General features: G+C 39.0%; 1 protein-coding gene across 3 annotated transcripts in view; it reads left to right on the forward strand.

Annotated features, from left to right (window-relative positions):
- Nucleotides 1-19740, forward strand: part of KIF16B (kinesin family member 16B) — a 243612-nt gene that overhangs the window by 105568 nt on the left and 118304 nt on the right. For all 3 annotated transcript variants that reach the window (XM_084622343.1, XM_084622344.1, XM_084622342.1), the window contains exons 13-17: nt 5516-5635; nt 6168-6219; nt 7464-7601; nt 15059-15141; nt 15340-15428. In XM_084622343.1, the coding sequence (XP_084478469.1) occupies nt 5516-5635; nt 6168-6219; nt 7464-7601; nt 15059-15141; nt 15340-15428 (482 nt within the window). The remainder of the gene's footprint in view (nt 1-5515; nt 5636-6167; nt 6220-7463; nt 7602-15058; nt 15142-15339; nt 15429-19740) is intronic.

A 19740-nucleotide genomic window follows, 5' to 3' on the forward strand; every position in this document is an offset into this window, starting at 1 on the left:
GGAAAGTGTAATGGAAATTAAGCTGAACCTCTTGGAGCAGATTATTAAAAGGGCAGTGTCATAATTATTTACCATTTTAATATGTGCAATGTCAATAGCATTAGAAAGTGTGACTAATCGGATGATTACAATATTATACTACTTCTTATACTGATAAGGGAATATTTGAAGTGTACTTTGGACCCTCTATATTTCTTCAAGTAACTGTACTGTTGGCTTTAAAGAAAACTTATATGAGACGTGATTTGTAGTTTCCATACAGGTAAAGTTACTAAAACAGTGTTTTAATTTCTACCTACACAAACTGCATATTTTATGGTACACATTTTACATGGTTCAACATGCCTAGCCCAAAGATTCAAACAAGTATTTTAGCACCATACTTTAAAAAAAAATGTAATGAGTAGATCTTCATTGTGGGATTGGGCCATAAAAGATTTGATTCCCAGTTAGCGCTACAGACTAATATAGTTCTGGGGGAGTGAGTGGGATTCTGTTTTAGCACTCATGTCTTCCACAGAGTTGTTAAAGAAATTGCAGTTTCAGAATATTGGTTTCTGACCATGTGAGAACAAGAAAGAACCTAGGGCTGTCATTTAGATAAACAACTAAAATCCCATTCTTCTTGTAGCCTTGATTCAGGAAAGTGCTTAAGCATTGCTCAAATTAAGTGTGCTGAAGTGCTGTCTTGAATAGGGATGCTTTCCTGAATTGGCCATTTACTTGTCAACTGAGCACATTTGATCTGGAAGTTAGTGAGATTCCAAAAAATAATAATTTTTACGAAGTCACTTTTCAGTGTAAAACTACAGCTTATTATACTATTGTTTGATACTTTGTGTTCTGCTCTTTGGCCTTATTGTATTATTTTCAACAGCCTATGAATACAATGATATTTTTTTTGTTCAGTGATAAGTGTAGAGAAGATGAATTCAGTATCTTCAGGTTTTAAAAATAGAAACCTGAGTTTTTATTCATTTTCAAAATGATAATTTTTGAGCTTTTTCACTCTGTAATTTGAATAATTGGTTCACAGCTTTTGAAAAATTGCTGTACAAATCCAGGTGAATCAAGCCATGAAATAAGCCTAAGCAGTTATTTGCCTCATAAATATGGCATGCTTATAGACCTTTGACTTATTTAAAATGAGGATCCTGCCTCCATGGGAACTGACCTTATTGTGACCTGTGGGATGATGCAAGGGTTATTTCTGTTTGCCTGGCCTTCCTTCTTCTGGTGCCTTCCCTTTACTTGTTGGTTTTCCACAAAGGACAGGTTGACCTTTGGGTGACAGCATTCCAGTGACCTTGTGGCGGGGAGGGGGAAGAGGGAGGGAGAGAGGGAGGAGAGAGAAAGACAGCACTGAGGGAGCAATAGCAGGTCTTGGTACGAAAACTCACCTGATCATTCCTTAACGAGAGTTAAAAGAAGCTGCCAGTAGGAGTAGGATTTATTCTTGCTCTCTTGCTGACCCTATCTCCCCTACTCTGGCAGGGGTTGCAGTAGGGAAAGACAAGTTTTCTTGTACTGACGTTAGCAAAGTGTGTGTGTGAGAGAGAGAGAGAGACTATTGCTTTCATAACTTCGAGGTAGTAATTGATAACGATCCTTATTTACAACATGCTCGGCATGAAAATGATCACTATATTTGGGGTTAGAAAATTTCTCCCTCTTCAACTTCCATCCCCACACCCACTCACAGCACACTGATTAAGCTAGATGTGAATTTTCACCTTTCTCTATAGTATTCTGTAGAGCTTACCTGGCTGAAACCGAGGTTGGAAGAACCCAAGAAAGTGCCCCCATAATGGCTATGGGTGGACTGATGCAATCCTAATGAAAAAACTGTGTGCAATTGTATTTCTGAGTTCTACAGTTCAGAGGAAGTTTCTCTTCATGGTGTACGTTTTTCTTAAAATGTGTCCCAACTTCATGTGGAGGGTATCCTTGAAGTTGGTTGTTGTGCCTTCCTTTCTCAGAACTTTTGTTCATGTTTGGGAGTCCATGCACTAGGGACAGTGTGGGGATGAAATAGGACACTGTGGTGATTTTAAAAAAGAAATCTGACAAACACATTGTATCATATGTAACCATACTGACCCCCAAATAGGTCATTGGCAGGAGTGGATCTTTTAGATCTACAAGACAGACCTCTACAGCTTGCACTAATGGAGTAACTGCAGTAGTAGGCTGTTGTGCTCTATGTGAACCATCCACTAAAGGGGAATGTGATTCCTGGTGGTTTCACAGGTCAGGCAGCTTCTTTCTTCTCCACACTGCCTGGGTGCTATCAGAGGGCTCTTGAGAGCAGAAGAGAAACAGAACCCTCATCTTGGTTCCGGTGCCCAAGGAGTCTCTGGTTGCCAAAAGGAGCAATTGCAAGGAAAGCCCTGCTTAGTCCTGAAACCCCAGTATGGAGCAAGCTCAGTTGCCTTTTGCAGGGATAGTGCATGTATAACCCACACACCACCTAGGTGAGGTGCTCTGTCCCATCTAGTGACACCGAGACCACTTTACAGCCTTAGCTAAGGGGTGCTAGACTCTCTCAATTAACTATTTTTTAACTTTGGTAAAAGTGTATTTTCCCCTAATGTTGTTCTCAGAAATGGATAAACATTCTAGCTGAAAGTTTCAAAACCGCACGTCCCTCAGTGTGAGGCAGACACCTGGCATGGAAGATTTTCAGCCCAAATCAGGCTCGCTGATGGGGAAGGGGGAAATTGCCCAGGGGCCGCCACTGCTGCGGTAACCCTTTGAAATCACCCAGGCAGGCTGCAGGTCTCCTAGGCGCACGCGAGATGACGACCGCTCCAGGTCCCATGCTTTGGGGGGGCCCGTGGGCTGGCATGATTGGCCAGCCCAGCACGGTCGGTCGTGGAAGTGATGGGGTTGGTCCCAGAAGTGACAGATTCGTCACTTCTGCCCTGGGCCCCACACCTGCCTAGGGACAGCACTGAGGCCTGGAATTGTTGTCGGCTGGCCTGGCCCAAATGGCTTAAGTTCAGCAAAATTGTAAAGTGTTGGGTAACATTAACTGTGCTGGTGCTACAAGCTCTGTCTGTAATGCATACACTAATAGGGTGCATGTGTATGTAATTTTCAGGAATATGGCCAAAATAAGAGATTGATCATGGAATTCAGTTGATTTTCTGGTTGTAGATCTGAATAAATGAACAACACATCACTTTTAAATCATAATTAACCATTTTATTTTTAATGGTTGTCAGTAAATTTAAACTTTGTTTACCAGCCGAAAGGAGAAGCATTTTTCATTGCTCTTAATTATTCATAATTGATTTTTCTCCCTCAGTTATGATTTCTGGACAACCTAGCAAGCCTATTTTTGCCTGAGCAAGGGATGTTAGCAAGTGATTTGTTCTGCTGAAAAAATATGTTTAACTTTAAATATTTCATGTGTTGCGCTGGGCCAAAACTGCCAGCAATTTGCAAACGGCCATCAACCTGTAGTGTTTTGAAGTATTCAGTCTTGTCATATAGAAGCGTTATAAAGTACGTATATGAGTAGCTCTTAATAAATATTTAATATGTGATAGATGTTTTTGTCTGAAATTACTTTTTCACTCGAACAATGATTTAAGCTCTACATTTTAGTTTTATAAGGTGACATTTCTACAATATCAAGGAATTGCCGAACGCAGTTTGAATGTCCGAGAGCTGCAGGGCAGCGTTAATCATGAAATCATTTGTTTTCTGAACGCTTGAAAACTTTAATTCATATTTTACCATTGTGGGGTTTTTTGGTTTTTGTTTGGGGGTATTTGTCTTGTCATTGTAACATTTTGGCTTGACAGAGGCAATGTTGGAAAATATTGTTCAGATTTATGTCAGGCTTCTGTATTTAAGGGACCTTGCATAGCAAGTCAGCCCACATGTGCAAACATTGTAAGGTCTTGCAAGACCGATAGGGGTCATATCAATGAAATGAATAGGCAACAGTCATTCCACTGTCACTAGACATATATCTTGTGTGTTTAGAAGTGCCACTAGAAAAGTGTATGCTTTGTGATACACAGCTGTGAGATTTGTTAATTTCTTTTTTTTTTTTACAATGTCAATTTCACTTGTATAAAAAAAATAAATCCTGGAGTTTTGCTGTGTGGTTTATATTTAAAACCGAAACAAAACCAAAACCAGACTTCAATAATAAAGGTACCTTTATATCTAAACCTTGTTTTTTAATTTTATGTAAATATTATACTAAACCTTATTTCAAAACAAGCTATTGTTTCTAATCTTGTTATATACATCAATATGTTATTCTTTAAAGATGTTACCAGAAATCATTTAGCACTTAAAGGTTGCACTTTTACTCATGCTGAATGGTACTTTTCTCTCTGAGTAGTCCCAATGGAATCCAGCACTTGAGGAATTGTGTACAATTGAAATTATGGCTGCAACTGTTATTTATTTATTGCTGTCAATATTCTATGCTTCTTCTGTTACATTATAGGTTATACTAATTACTCAAGCTTGTTGGTTTTTCAGTCTTCCAGGCTCATTATTGAGGAAGATTGTTTATTTAAAGTGTGACCAAATAGAACTCTCTGTTTTCCATCCCTTATGCTTACAAATCCCATATGAAAATCCAAACTCTTCATACAACACCAAAAGTAGCACATAACTTCCATTCAGCCAGCATTACTAGAGGGTTCTTTTGAGTAATCCTCCTAATCTGCTTTACTGACTAGTCCTAAATAACCCATTTAGAGAATTTCTGAATAGCAAGCTTGGAATTCCCATTTGAAAATTGAAATCTAATTTTTCAGTCTTGTTTATTTCCTTGTGACCTTTTGTACAGTGTCCAACTTGAGGTATGTCTGTGCTGCACATTCATTTTGATGGAGTGTAGAATACATATGCTACATGCCCCCCGAACATGGATAAATAATAGTGTAGACAGTGAGGCACTGCTTAGGTGAGTAGAACATAGACTTGGTTGAACTCTGGGTCTGTACCATACTGGGCTCTCTACTCGCCCAAACAGTGCTTACCCCTTCTAAAAACAGCAGTGGAGTGTCCTGGAGCTGCCTTCCTACTGCTGGAGCCTTTCCCCACCGCAGGGAGCTGTTAGAGCCTTTCCCCACTGCAAGGAAAGACTCCTGCGGTGGAGAAAGGCTCCAGCAGCTCACTGTGGCGGGGAAAGTCTCCAGCACTGGGAAGCTGCGGAGACTTTCCACACTGCAGTGAAAGTCTCTGGCAACAGGCTCTGGCAGCTGCCCACTGCCCAAGGTTTTGCTCTAGAGGGAAGAGCTCTGACAGGGAGGCAGTGGAGAAGGGCATGGGCAGAGAGAAGCTGCCAGAGGCTTTCCCCTCTGCCTCCTCTGTGGTCACAGCTTGCTTTTCTCCTCTCTGTGTAGCTACACATACCTTACACGCAGGTGATGTGCAGTGTAGACGTTGCCTTACTGATTCATTAAAAAGTGTTAAATAAATAGAGAATTAACAGTAATACCCTTTTTCTGCTTTGAGAATAAAGTAAATTTTGTCATTGCAGGAACAAACCTTAGCCCTTAGGAAAGAAGGAATTGGTGTCGTTTTAGATTCAGAACTGCCTCACCTCATTGGCATTGATGATGATCTTCTCAGTACTGGGATCATCTTGTATCACTTGAAGGTAAACACACTTCTGTGCTTCCGCAGTCTTTGTCTGCCTCATGCTTTTTAAATGGACAACTTTAATTATAGTACTAATTTATAATCTATAGTAAGTGATCATTACATTTCTCCAGCACTGTGACATCATCTGTAAAAAGGCTATAACTTGTTCAAATTAAAATATGAATCAATTAGAGCTTAGGTCTATCCTGAGGGTCAACTCTTGAACCTACGATAGACATATGACATTCTTGTGAGCTCTAGTGGTTTTTCATTCGTCTTGTTATAAAGCTTGAATTGAAATCCAAATATAGATTAATTGCCTAAGAACCATCAAGGTGGTTTTGCTCAGTCCAAGTAAAATTTGAACTAACAATGTTTTATAATAAAGATTGTCTGATAAAGCAATTTTAAATTGTTACTAGATAATCAAAATACTATGTGTAAACAGTACTTTGATCCGAAGTTCTGTGTTCGTGGGGATGAGTAATAGGATACGTTTTTAATCTTATTTTGAAGAGTTAAAAAAATAGCTTTTTTTCCATGTCTAGGAGGGCCAAACGTATGTCGGCAGAGAAGATGCTGCCACAGAACAGAACATTGGTAAGAAAGTTGAGGCATTTTTCACATCCATCCTTCCTTGTAATGTCCATTTCTCTTCCAACATCCAAACATATAACATGTTTAAAATTTCCCCTCCTCTTTAGTTACTGATATTCATATATTTTGCTGATTATGAATGTACATTAATACTCTTTTAAAAAACAAAATACACAAGAGAACTGCATTTCAATACAGTGATTTTTATTATCATAATTCAGTGGGACTTGGCTCAAAGAGTGTCTAATAGTATAATTTTTAAAATAGTTCGTGGGTTTTGGCAGACCTTCCGACCCATGCACCATGAGATGCATTATTAACCTGGTCATTGTAAAACTGAAACAGTGCCCTATGATGATGATGTCCTTTTCTGTGTAGTAAACTGCTGTAGTCAAGACCACGATCATTTGCTTAACCTCTTGGCATGCTGACGGTATTTTTGTATGGTCGTATTGGAAGCTCCCCAGGCTGATAGAGACAAGGCCTACTTAAACTGACCTGCATATTCTCTTCATGTTGGAATGAGAGCTAATTCTGGAGTACTGCATGGCACATGTTATGTCTAGTGACATTGATTGTAGTTTCTGCTGATAAATCATATCCTTTGGGTATAATTTGAGAAATTAGAATTGCGCAAATATTTATAATGAGTTTCTTTGGTCAAAATATGCCTGGCTTTGTGTTTGTAAACATTAAATTAGAGTGAGTCCCGGACTCTGAAATGTTTGACAAAATTGGGTATGATTATCTGATTGTGGTGAAAGACAGAAGCTATTTTTCCATAAAAATTCATGTGGGAAGTGAGAGGGAGAAGGAAAAAAGCTACGTGGTCTAGAGGATTAAGCACAGGGATGGGAAACCTGAGGTTCTGTTCTATCTTGAGCTATCCTTTAATAACTGTGATTGCAGACAAGTATTAAGTAGTCTACATTATAAACATCCTGTATTTTCAGATTAAATTTAACTGTTCCGAAGTTACTCATGCAGATAAAAATAATTGCTCCCCCAACTTACGATTTGTCTGGAAGGCATTATTGTCCAGTGGAATTAGAAGAAAAGTTGTCCCTACCAAAAAAGAGGCAAATCAAATGTCCGCATGGGTTGATGGAGAAGACACAGAATATTGTCCAGAGTAAAGTGACTAATACATACTCAAATGCCTGGTGATGTGCACCCAAAATCAATGAAAAAAAAATCCTATTAAATGCTAGGAAAATAACTCTTTTCTTTGCTCTGGGGTGTTTTAGTTCTTCATGGCGTTGATTTGGAAAGTGAGCACTGCGTGTTTGAAAATCTCAGCGGTACAGTGAATTTAATACCACTGAATGGAGCACAGTGTTCTGTGAATGGAATTCAGATTACAGAGGCCACCCAACTAAACCAAGGTATTTGCTCAGAAAAACATATTTTCTCTCATAGTGTTTTGTTTCTCCCTGGTGATAACTGTGAAAAGCCTTTGCATCATAAGGATACAGTTGTTAAATTCAGCTTTAATTTTACTGTTCCATTCCTCCTCCCTCACTACCCAAAATAATCAGTAGAGCCTTTATTTTAGGTTTCTGTGGTTGAACTAGAGAAATATTATAATGGAAAGAGAATGTTTAATAAGTTTAAACCATTGTTATGAATTCACACTCATTGTTATTAAATATTTGAATTTATGGATTTTATACAAGAAGAGAAGGCTATGAAAGGTTAAAAGTCAGATTGTTTGTATATCTATAATAATGAAAAGGAATGCTAGTCCATGTTTGCTACTCCCTCTCTTCCCCCCCCCCCCCTTGCCTCCCAAGTCCCTAAAGGCCAACAGAGCAGGACTATTTTGGACAGAGGGAGTTTGTTCCAGACCTGCAGGCCCTTCATGGAGAACATACACTCCTGCCAATCCCTTTTAAATAGATGGCGATCCAGCTCAAGCACCTCTGCTGACTGCAGCTGCAGGAGAATGGTATGAGGAGAGGGGTGACGTCCCAAACAGGAAAATCACAAGCTGTTTAAGGCATTTGTAGATTTAAAAACAAAACCTTAAATTTAATCGAGAAACCAAGAGGCAGCCAGTGTAGATCATGGAGCACGGGTGCATTGTGCTGCCATTGGGAGGCACCAATGGATACATTTTGCACCAGCTCAAGTTTTTAGACTGACCTCAAACAGAAGTTCTCAACCTTTCCTGTTCCAGGACTACCCCAGAACCCCCCATTCATATAGCAATGCATGAAGCGTTGGGTGATTGTGACACCTCTGTGGGTCGCAGCCCCCAAGTGGAGAACCCATGGTGGGCTTCCCTTTATTAAAGTTCATAACTTTTATAGTCTCATCAAGTAGCTCTTTTAGTTCCACTGGTATTGTCTTTGCCACCAGAGCTTGGTGGTGAATTGAAAATTTTCAAATAGTTTGGGATGAAATAGATGCGAGTCTAGTCACAAGGTCACTGTGTTTTCCTGTCCTGGCTTGGGCACCATCAGTGCAAATAGCAGCACAATCATGCCAATCCAACCCAGTGTCAAGAATTGTCTGTTGGAAAGCTTCAGAGACCTTTCCTCCAGTAGCATGTCCTGCGTCAGTGGACAACAAAACAAGAAGTCTTAATGTATGGATCTTTCCCACTCATACTGAACAAATGTTAATTTGGGCAGAAAGCACATCAGTATTTTCATATAGAAGTACTTTCTCTCCTGAACTCCTGTAAATAACTGTTCTTCAACATTGGCAGCCACGTCATAAATTTGTCAACTTATTGCAACATAAGAGGGGAATTGCTTTTACTTGACTGGCAGTAGCCTGTCCCAGCATGCTGATGATGACATCTGAAGCACAGAGTACAACACTTCCCAAATTGTATGAGGCTCGGTAATTTTTCATTATTTGTAGTGTCACCCAAATATGAATGAGGACTTTCATATTTACAGTATTGCCATTTCATTCACCTCTGGTGATTTTTGTGAACTCAGAACATTTAACTTGAAGAAATCATTGGGTTTCTTCTGTAAAGTTAGTTGCTTGTTTCAAAATATCTCCATGCTCCCTCCTTTTAATGGCCATACACACACTCCAACTATGGCAGTAAATCCTAGGAGTGTTCCAGAATCTGGTAAGCATTCTGATACACATTTTGGTGTGAGTCCATTGAAGTGTAAGTGAGGGTTATTCATAGAAGAGGGAAGAAAAGGTAAGAAGGTGGGTGGGGAGCACTTGTTGCAACCACTCTACTGTTTGGATCCATGCAACAATGCAGGGAATATGTTCATAGAACTATGGTAAATTGTAGCCTGCCTTTATCACTGGCAAGAACAAGAAGCACTCTGCCTCTTTCTGTTCACCTTCATTAATATTTTTAAGGTTATTTGCACTTTTATTTTTCAATTTATTTTAAGCACCTAAAAATGTAATCCTAACTTTGAATAATGCTAAAAGCATTGACATTAAAGGGCAAACTGCACTTTAACAACTGAGGTGTGAAGGAGTTCAGTTTCAGTGTAATGCCTGTCTCACCTTAAATAGGGCAAAGTTCAGCTGGGCCCTAGAAGGAGCTAAAATTTTGAACTCCATTCCCCTCTCTCAAGCCTGTGTAGTGATTGTTCCTCTCATGAGGATTAGGGAAAGAGACAAGAGATCTAGTTGGCTTGATTAGGGATTGTCAAGCCTGCTCATTGATTCAGTTGGGTCACCATTCCAAAGGGCTAGAAGCAGATTTCTCCATCCCAGCAACAAAAGCATCCCCCTTCCCATCTTCCTAGACTCCCCCAAAATTGCTGTTGTAGGAGGATAATTGTGTGAATGGGGTTAGGTATAGGCAATTCAGTTAGATTTGGTGGCACAGTTTTTGCCATGGAAAGATGGCATCCTATAGGGTTTAGGTGATTAAATTCATTTGGGGATGAGAAGGAATTTTTCTTATGGTGCAGACTGCAAGTACAGTTAAGTTTTCTTGACCCCTTTACTTTCTCTGGAATATTTGGTGTAGGGGCTGCATGGGTTTGCATTGGATAAGTTATAGAGGTTGTTGGTTTGAACCAGGTTTTTGGCAAGCAGCTGTCTTTTCTCCCTAATAAAATGTCTAAACATTTTATTGCAGATTTGTATTGGCCGTGGTCTGTTGTAGTCTTTGTGAAATTTTAGTGCCAGAGCATATCCCAAGCACAACTGGGGTGAGTGTGGCCATTGCATACCAAGAGTTAGGATTTGTGGAGGAGCCCTTTAGTATACTATGCAGGGTGAGGCTCTCCTCAGTTGTGCTGAGTCCACATGAGAAGGGGCAGATTGGAGTTGCTGTCAGAAGTATTTGAATTAAATCATGTGACTGTATCAGATAAGGTTTTGCTGCCCAGTATAGGAATTTTTCCTTTGTTAAAATTATTTAATCAGGATTTTCTGTTGTTTGTTTAAGCCAGTGATTCTCAAACTGTGGTTCATTGAATGCTTGCTGATGGCGTGGTGCAGTGTAGCTACTTCTGTATCCATCTAGGCATATAACTGCAAAGGAGCTGAAATAAGAAGGAGCCAGCCTAGTTGCCTTTACTAGATGGGTGTGTATTTACTCCAGGGGTGTGGAAGAGGTGTTCCTGGGGTAGAAGGGAGTTTCCCTGCTATATTCCTGCACATGCCTTTTCTTGGACAGAGATGCCTGCAGAGCAGACTCCGTCTTGGCCACAAGGGTGCTAAAGTTATTAACACACACACACACACACACCCCTCACCCCCCCACAGAACTCATTAGCTAGCTACTTGTCATGCTGTTCTGTAATACACGTATCTTACCACTGATTATTAATGTTTACTTTCTCAACCTGGAATCTCAGCACCTTTAAATATCTGCTCTCGGTATTTGTAATTTACTGCTGAGACATTTAAATGTGTCCTTTCATTAGTAAATTACCATTTATTTAGAAATGTGTTAGTGTTTAGATTTCCCTCGGAATAAATGAACATAATTATCACTTCCTTCTCCAAATTACTTCAAACATTTGTAAATTCTAGTTAATGTGCTTTTTGTCTAAATACAACTGTAATATTTGTAATACTGTAATTACTGTAATATTTTCACCTAATAAAAACATTTTACAAGATTTTCAGCAGCATTAAATACATATTTAAATGTTTGACTGTTTTCCATTTGGAATAAATCCAAGCCTAAAACCAGTTTGGATCCAGATTTAGGCCAAAATACCATCACATTTTTACTTTAAAAAATCCCCCCCCCCTTTTTTTTTTTAGAATTCAACTAAAAATAACTTTTGCCTTACAACCAGGGAGATTCTCACTATGCATCTATTAGCTTTAATGGTGGCAACAATTTTTTTCAATATGGTGGGGATATGTGTGGTGATATAATGTGCAGAACGTGCACATTTTATTTTCATCCAAATGTTTTTTTTTTCTGTTGAAACTGGATACGAGTGGGGAGAAATCAATTCCATTACCAGATAAGAATTCCGCGAGTGGTAGGGAACATGCCTATTGATGCTGTCTGATAAACCCTTTCCTTTGCCACTTACTCACACTCTTCCTGAATGTAGATACTTAAATTAAAAAAAATTAATAAATCATGCAGCCCATAGCAGATCCAGTTGTTCCCATGACAACGTTAACTGTACACTTTGCTCACATTCTGATGGGTAATTGCATTGCTCAATATTACATGATTATACAATGTGACCTCTTATTTAGCAAATATTGTGCAAACTTTGGTTAGACTTAAATATGTTTTTTGTTCTGTTTTAATGTTGATACTAACCTAAATAAGTGCTCTCAAGTTGGAATAAAAATTGTATAATCACGCTTAAGTAATAGAAAGCATAATACTAAAATGTTAGTTTGTAAAATGTAAATCCCCATCTGTAAAATGGAAATAATAACATTCCCTCTACTTTACAAGGGTTTTGTGGGGATACATACATTAAAGATTGTGAGGCATTCAGATATTATAATGATGGGAGCCATGTAAGTACCTTAGATACATAACAATCTAAATGTGCAGCTAACAATGAAGTGTCCTCCTTTGTATGCGTAATCACTTAGTTTAAAACATTCCTACTTATTTTTAAAACCATTTTGTCAGATTTGCAGAAACAATGCTTATCTACATACTGATTCTGAAATTTTAGTTGACTTGTTTGTTGTTTTCATTTGGTGGTTAAAGTTTTTACAATGAATGATTTTTACACTCACTCTGAAATAGATTAAGGAGTTTCACTGAAATCAGTCCCCCTCCACCCTCTAAAACTAATCAAAATAACCTTCCAGCAGAGACCAAGAATGAAAAGGAATATATTTGGGGAAATTATAATCATATGAAATAGTGGTAGAATGGAAATAGTTTTACAACTTAAGCTGTAGTGGTTATGACCAGCAGGAATCTGTTTAATGTGCGTTCATAAAAAAGTATAGTCAATGCATTTCATGACAGAAAGGCCAACTGCATCACGTAAATTACAGAGATGGTATCGAGATGACTTTGCAACACAAACCTTCATGAACAGTAAATCTTTTTAAGATTACACTGGGATGAAATGCAATAGCACTGTTACTATAATCCAGAATTGAAAGCAAAGGATGTTTGATTTCACCTTTTTGTGTGATAATGCCAACATTCGGTGCCGTCTGCAAAGGATGTTTATATTTTGCAAGCTTTTTCTATATTGATTTCCATAATGAATTGAGAGCACACTACATGCCCCAGGTATTTAAATTCATCCCTCATCAACCATTTCAAGAAGAGAGTTGTCTGACAAATATTTTAAGAAGACTGCTGTGCCAAAATTAAACTGTGTTCTTGCTGTTTGCTATTAAAATATTGCCTGTAAATAATCTTTGAATATTGTCAAAAGCAAATTGATGATTTAGGACAGCAACTCTAGAAACAAAGCCACTGCAGTAAACAGTTGTACTGGCCACTAATAAATGATGATCTTCTGTTTAGGTCCTTAGACTAGCGCTCAGGAAATCTAGGTTTAATGTCCAGCTCTGCCGGAGGCTTCCTGTGTAACCTTCCCCACCGCATGTGTCTCAGGCACTCTGTGCCTCTGTTCCAAATTGGAAAAATGGGGATAACACCTGCTTTCTCATGCCCTTTGTCTGCCAGATTTATTTAGGTTATAAAGCACTTCCGCGTGTGCAAAGTACCGAGCATAAGGAGAATCTGCAGGCATTACCAATGTATAAATAATATCTACAAATACATTATTAAAACTTTTTTTTGGCCAAGTTTTGTTCAAAGTAGAACAAAAAGGAAGGGAGGCCATGGAACAAGATGGCATCCACATTATATACAATATACACAATAACTTACAATCAGAAACAAACATGAATGCTTACTTTAAGAATCAGTGGAGACTATACCAATTGATACTCATGCTCTTCTAAGTATTCAGACAAAATGTTAAAGATCTTGCACTACACTGGAAAGAAACTTCTGCAAATTAGCAAAATTGCTCACATCTGAAGATGTCAGTTTTCCATTTTAGTTGTATAATTATTTTGACCGATAGACTTGCTGCTCTCATTACCAGTATATATACATTAGGAAGTCTAGATCACCTGAAATAAATGCCATAACCACAAGTCTAACAGGAAACTCCAGTAGGGCCATTTGGGGTGCTGCCTATATATCAGGACTTAAATGCTGACCTCATCGAAGTCAATGGGAGTCTTGCCATTGACTTCACCAGGGCCAGAACTTCACTTCAAATTTTTATTCATGATTATTGAAGACCATGTAGATTGTGATCACAGTAAAAACCAACTTGTGTTCTCAGTAAGGCAGATTCTCTTAATCAAGTGGAACGTTACTATCTAAGGGCAGAATTTGATCCTAACATACTTGGCTTATTGAAGTAAAATATGACACCTTTCCTCAAGCTTTGCCTGACTGTGCTGGCAAGTTTTTCATCCATAAAACCAGGTAAACCTATGGCTATTTAAAAAGAGTTTCTGTTTTATTATAGCAGTAAGACACCATTGACAACACAGTTGTTATTAGAATATTATTAAAATTGGCTTTAATGTCCTTCAAATCTGGCAGTAGTTGCCCAGAAATGTGTTTTTATTTGTCACCTGTAATTGATTAAACACAGAACATGTTGACCTATCTGAATATAATGGGGGGCTATTGAATAATTTGAGATAGTCATGGTTTTGGTTCATGAAATAGATTTTCAGTATCATAGTCAGATGACCCTCTTTTGGATAATGGAGAGCTTTGGATCAATGTTTATCTGTTTCTGGTTGGAGGAATGAATGGCTGAGAGTACAGATGATGACAGGGTAATGGAGTCTTCGGAACGTATAGTAGCTGGTTCAGCTCTCTCAGATCATTAGTGATTGAAAGTCATTGCCATTCGGCATGTGTTTTCATCTGTGTTGAGTAGTGGACAGGTTACATTTGACAATAACTGGCACCTTTCAGAGTCCAGAGATTAAATGGGTTGGAGACTGAACTGTCCTCTAACCAAAGAAGAGATCTCTCCAAATGGGCCTTGAGTTATACATAGGTAAAGCAGTGTGAGAAATCTCCTACTGCCATCTCCACTGCTTGCCTCTGTTCTTTTGGACAAAATAGTCCAGACTTGGTTAGTCTATATTTTGTAGAAGACCTAACATCTTATGTATTTTATAGTAGTAATAGGGAGGAACAAGGTATATACTACAACAACTATTAATGCAGCTCCAGCTCCATCTAAACATTTTTTTAAAAACCCCAAACCTTAGTTGTTAGAATAATGCTTTTTCATTTTTGTCTTATGTTTTAGAAGTCAGTGCTCTTGTCAGATGACTGAGGAAATTATTGGATATCTCCTGGTATAGTATGCTGTCAATAAACCTGTGTGTGTGTTTTTCCTGCCAGGTGCTGTTATATTACTTGGGAGAACCAATATGTTTCGCTTTAATCATCCCAAGGAAGCTGCCAAACTGAGGGAAAAAAGAAAGGTGAGTACCTGAGGAATTCAGATCTTTTAATAATTTTTGTTTCTAATATGTTTAAATATTCACTGGTTTAGATTATTTTTTGCGTTGCTTCACATCAAAATAGTTCATATTTTGTCAAGGAGAAAAAGTAATATTTCTGTAAGCACAGCAGAGTTTCTTTAATACTAGTGATAATCTTTTAATTCTATGTTCTGTTAGAGTGGACTACTGTCTTCCTTCAGTTTATCTATGACAGATCTTTCAAAATCTTGTGAGAACCTCTCAGCTGTCATGCTTTATAATCCAGGGTAAGTATATTGTAAACAGTAATTACACAAATAGCAATAATTTGTTCTTGAAAAAGTTAGTTTAAATGTATTTTTAAATATCAATTTAGATGAAGTGTTCAGTTCGTTAATTAATTTATTGTGTACACTATGATGTTTGTGCCAAAAATGTAGGATAAAATTTTTAAAGATTCCAAAGATTTGTAGGCTCCTAAATCATTTTTGAAAATGGGACTTAGGCTATGAAGGTGCTACTAAAGTCAGTTAACTAATTTTGAAAATTTTACCTAAATGTCTACTTTACATAGGAGGAGAGCATTACATCAGTGAGTAGCCAGTCCTGCCTGGAGCTCAGCCCCCAAACATGAGAACTGTCCTGTTCTAGAGAGCAGCCTCGCACACCAAGGTGTTTGACACTAATAAAATTGCCATGTATAGAGTTCATAAGGCAAGTTTTGCAAGAGCAAACAAGACAGTTCAGTAGAATTCATGATATAGCAAATTTTCCATTTGTCCTAATTTTGCATGCAAGATATTTCTCTTTAAAAATTACATGCATATAATTTATCCTCTCCAAACAAAATATTTAACTGCAAATCACTCAAGGTTGCTCAAGTCCATGTAACATCAATAAAAGCATACTAAGGGCAGGAAATCAATGTCTCAAGTCATTACTAGCCCTTTCAGCATGTAACAGTGACTTTTGCTCTGTATTATGACACAAACATACCACCTGCTACTAGTCACCACCTCCACACTTAACATGGAACCTTTCATTCCAACCAGGAGTAATGGATGTTCCATGATTGAAGTGCCTAGTTTAGAGTATGGTGAAGAGTTTTAGTAGCTAATTCGAGTTAAGTTTGTTGCTGCTGATTGTTAGTGGAGGTGGTTAAGTTAATAAAATATAAAACTTATGTTTGAGGTTGTTTGTTCAACGTTTGTACTAGATCCCTTGAAGTGATTTACTGAAGAAGTATGGTGTTGTTTTTTGCTTTCTCAATAGCTAACATTTTGTGCTGAGGGAGAAAGTTGCATGTGTTTGAGAAGTGTTTAAAGTGGATTGAAACAGGAGCGGGAAGCAGTCATCTTGCCAACCAAGCGGAAGGGGAAGCTAAAAGAAAACATTGCTTATCCATGCCAAGGAGAGAAGGGGGATTCTGCTAGGGAGCAGCCATTTACCCAGGCCAGGGAAAGGAGCAGGATCCACTGCTTTACGTCTTTGATCCTTACTTTAAAGCCAGTATAGAACAAGAGGAAGGAGGGATTTGTGCTGCAGGTAGTTTTTCAAAGAGATGTCTTCTTCTTTTTTCCCTCTCTGGATCTCCCAGCTCAAGCTCCATTCTGCCCCCACCCGCCCTCCTTTCTCCCATAGTCTGACTCCTCATGTCCCCTCTGCATGTCTGCTCATCTCTTTCAACCCCCCCGGTCCCCAATTCCTGTAGAGCTGATGTCTGATGCTCTAAGGAACTTAGAGGGGGTGATTGGGAGGTTTAGGGGAAGTGGATTTTGATTCAGCTATTTGGGGATGCCTAGGGTGAGAGGGGGTCCCATGATTCTGCATGTAGGCATCAGCTTGTCTGTCAGAAGAAGAGTTTATTCTTCAAACACCAATACTGTGATGCACAGACACTGGGCTTCCCTCTGCCTCTTGCACCCCATGCACTGATTGCATACAAGTCGTCTTATGCTCTCCCTCCCCCCCCCCCATCTCCCCATCACAACCCCTGCATACATCCCTGCTAACCTATAGCTCTCCAAAGCCGTTCTCCTGTGGCTCATCTGTCTGCTCCTCCATCTCCCTCCCAGGAGCCAACCCCCATACTGCCTGCTGCCTTATTTGTCTCCTTCGTTCCCCATGGTCTCTAAGCAGTGCGGCTAGGGAGGCAGGTTGGCAGCATCTGAAGGCAGAAGTAGCTGATGTAACTTGACAGCTCTATTGGCTAGTTCTGGTGTAACATAGGTTACCCCAAGTAAGGAGGACAAGAATGTGTCTAATTTTAAAACGTCGAAAGTGGTGTGTCTCTACTGTTATCCAAGAGTATGGGGGAGTGAGAGTGAAGATTGGAAATCGTGGCATTATTTTTAATGAGAATAACCCTCAGAAATTTGATGAAACAAGATAGTCCAAAAAAGGAACAGACGCTTCCTCTAAAAAAGGTAGTAAATATTTTACTGAAATGTTACAAAGAAAATTGTCCTCTAAATAGTTATAATGGTGTTTGGATACGGAGGGTTAAATTTTGAAGTCACTTTGGTAAATTTTACCCTAAATTGAATGACATCCCTGAATAATGGGGTGTTTGTCCTCCGTTGTATCTAACGCTTAACTATGGAGTCATTCTCCATGTCTCCCTGATTTGCAGGATAGGATATTTAGTGATAACTTCAGTTTAAATAATGCATTCAATTCTGTAGCTTATGTATAAAAATGTTGTTTGGTTTCCTTGACACACACATGATTATTGCTGTCTTGCCAGAAAGCTACCCACAGGAAACTCAAGACACTGAACTGGTTGCTCATAAATTTCACATTTATCTTTTCTGAGGGAGGTGAAAAAGAATTTTTAAAAAGTGGAAGTTTTCCCTAGCCACCCAAAACTGATTGATCTAAAAAAACTACTACTGACTGTTCGTAAGATTATTCCTTGTAAAGCGGAGGGGGGGGTTCTTGGAGAGCCCTTTGTTATAATTCTGCCTCTCCGTGCCTTTTCCAGGCTATTATCCTGTTTGAACACTGCTATGAACAATGGACTTATATCTCATGGTATTGACCACAACTGGCAGTCAGTGTAGACCAGGCAAATTGTGTTCAAGGTTGTCTCACTCTCAGTCATCAAACTTATGGTACAGTTTTGTAGTATAGAAAAGTATGTGATGGGAGGGTTGGGAATGATTTTTCTATCCCTGGAGGAGTTCACTGCATCTCCAGATACTGCCAGAATGTGCCTGCCAGACAGGATTCCTTCTTTGACCTCATAAAATACTTCTGGCATAGACCAGATTGTGTTCTGTGGCAAGGAATTTTGGGCAGGTCACCCCTGTCTTCTCTACAAGGTCTTCAAACCACTTGGGCCTCCCACTTTCTTTGAAATTACACAAGTTGAATAGTGTATTTGAACTATTAATATACTCAGTATTTTTCAGGAATAAAGTCTAAACAGTTTTCCCCAAAGAACACTGTGACGCTGAGAGGCCAGGTGCCAGCTCATGCCAAGGCCCTGGGCCTCACTGAACACTGACAACTACATAGCTGAAAACCAGTCTGGCTCACCAGTCTGGTGTCTTAGTATTGTTCAACAGACGTTAAGTTTGTAAGAATGGGTTTAGTGTTTAGATTTTATGAAATGCTTGTAGGATGCTGTGTGTATTAATTTTACTTATAACATCAGTGTACCCATGTTTTAAGGTTATGTTAAATGTTTGCATTGTAGTCCTCCGTAATTATGTGAGTCATCAAACAAGAAAGGAGCATTTAATAGTGTAGAAATGCTGGCTTCCTATGGAAGGTATTATGTTCTGCCACCAAGAAGGCCAATTGAAAGCTAATTAGCCATTGTGAAATATCAAAGAACAAAGACTTTGTTGATTGCTCCCCTACACCTGTGAAGAGGAGACATGCAGGTGGACTCATCCCATCAGCTTGAACTATGGGGGAAGGGAATAAAAATACCTGACAAGAAGGATCCTGTGCATCCCTATGCTGCTTGAACTCTGAGGGGTGAAGATTGCTAAACAAAAGCAAGAGTTCTCTAGTGCTTGGCCTGGCTTAGCCCTGAAGGACATATAAAGCTAGCATATTGCAGCTATTTTTTTCTATTACTTTTTGGCGTCTAAGATTGTAACTCATTTGTGTGTGTGTTTACCTGCTTTAATCTTGTAATTAACTCTTATTAACTAAGAAAAGAAATAAATCTTTAGTTAGTTTATTGTAGGATTGGCTACAAGCTTTGTCTTTGGTAAAAGATATAGGGTGCAATTGACCTGTGGTAAGTGACTGGCCCTTTGGGACTGGGAGTAACCTGAATATTATTGTGATATTTGGTGTAAAGGACCATCTGTCACAAAAACAAGCATGCCTGGGTGTCAAGATAGATCAGAGTAGCCAAGTGCGCTGTCTGTGACTCCATGTTAAGGTTGTTGTAGTGACTTAGGAGTTCACACTTGATACTTGGTTGGTGAAATCTAAGTATAGAGCTCACAACCAGTTGGGGGTTTATGCCCTACTTCTTAAGTCTGTCCTGAGGTTGGTACTCATGCTTGTGAGCCACTCCGGACAGCTTGACACTCGTGTATTCTTAGCAGGATTCACATGCTATGGGTCAGATGGGTT

Source organism: Lepidochelys olivacea (assembly GCF_965140295.1).
Source record: "Lepidochelys olivacea isolate rLepOli2 genome assembly, chromosome: 3".
Classification (NCBI taxonomy): Eukaryota; Metazoa; Chordata; order Testudines; family Cheloniidae; genus Lepidochelys; species Lepidochelys olivacea.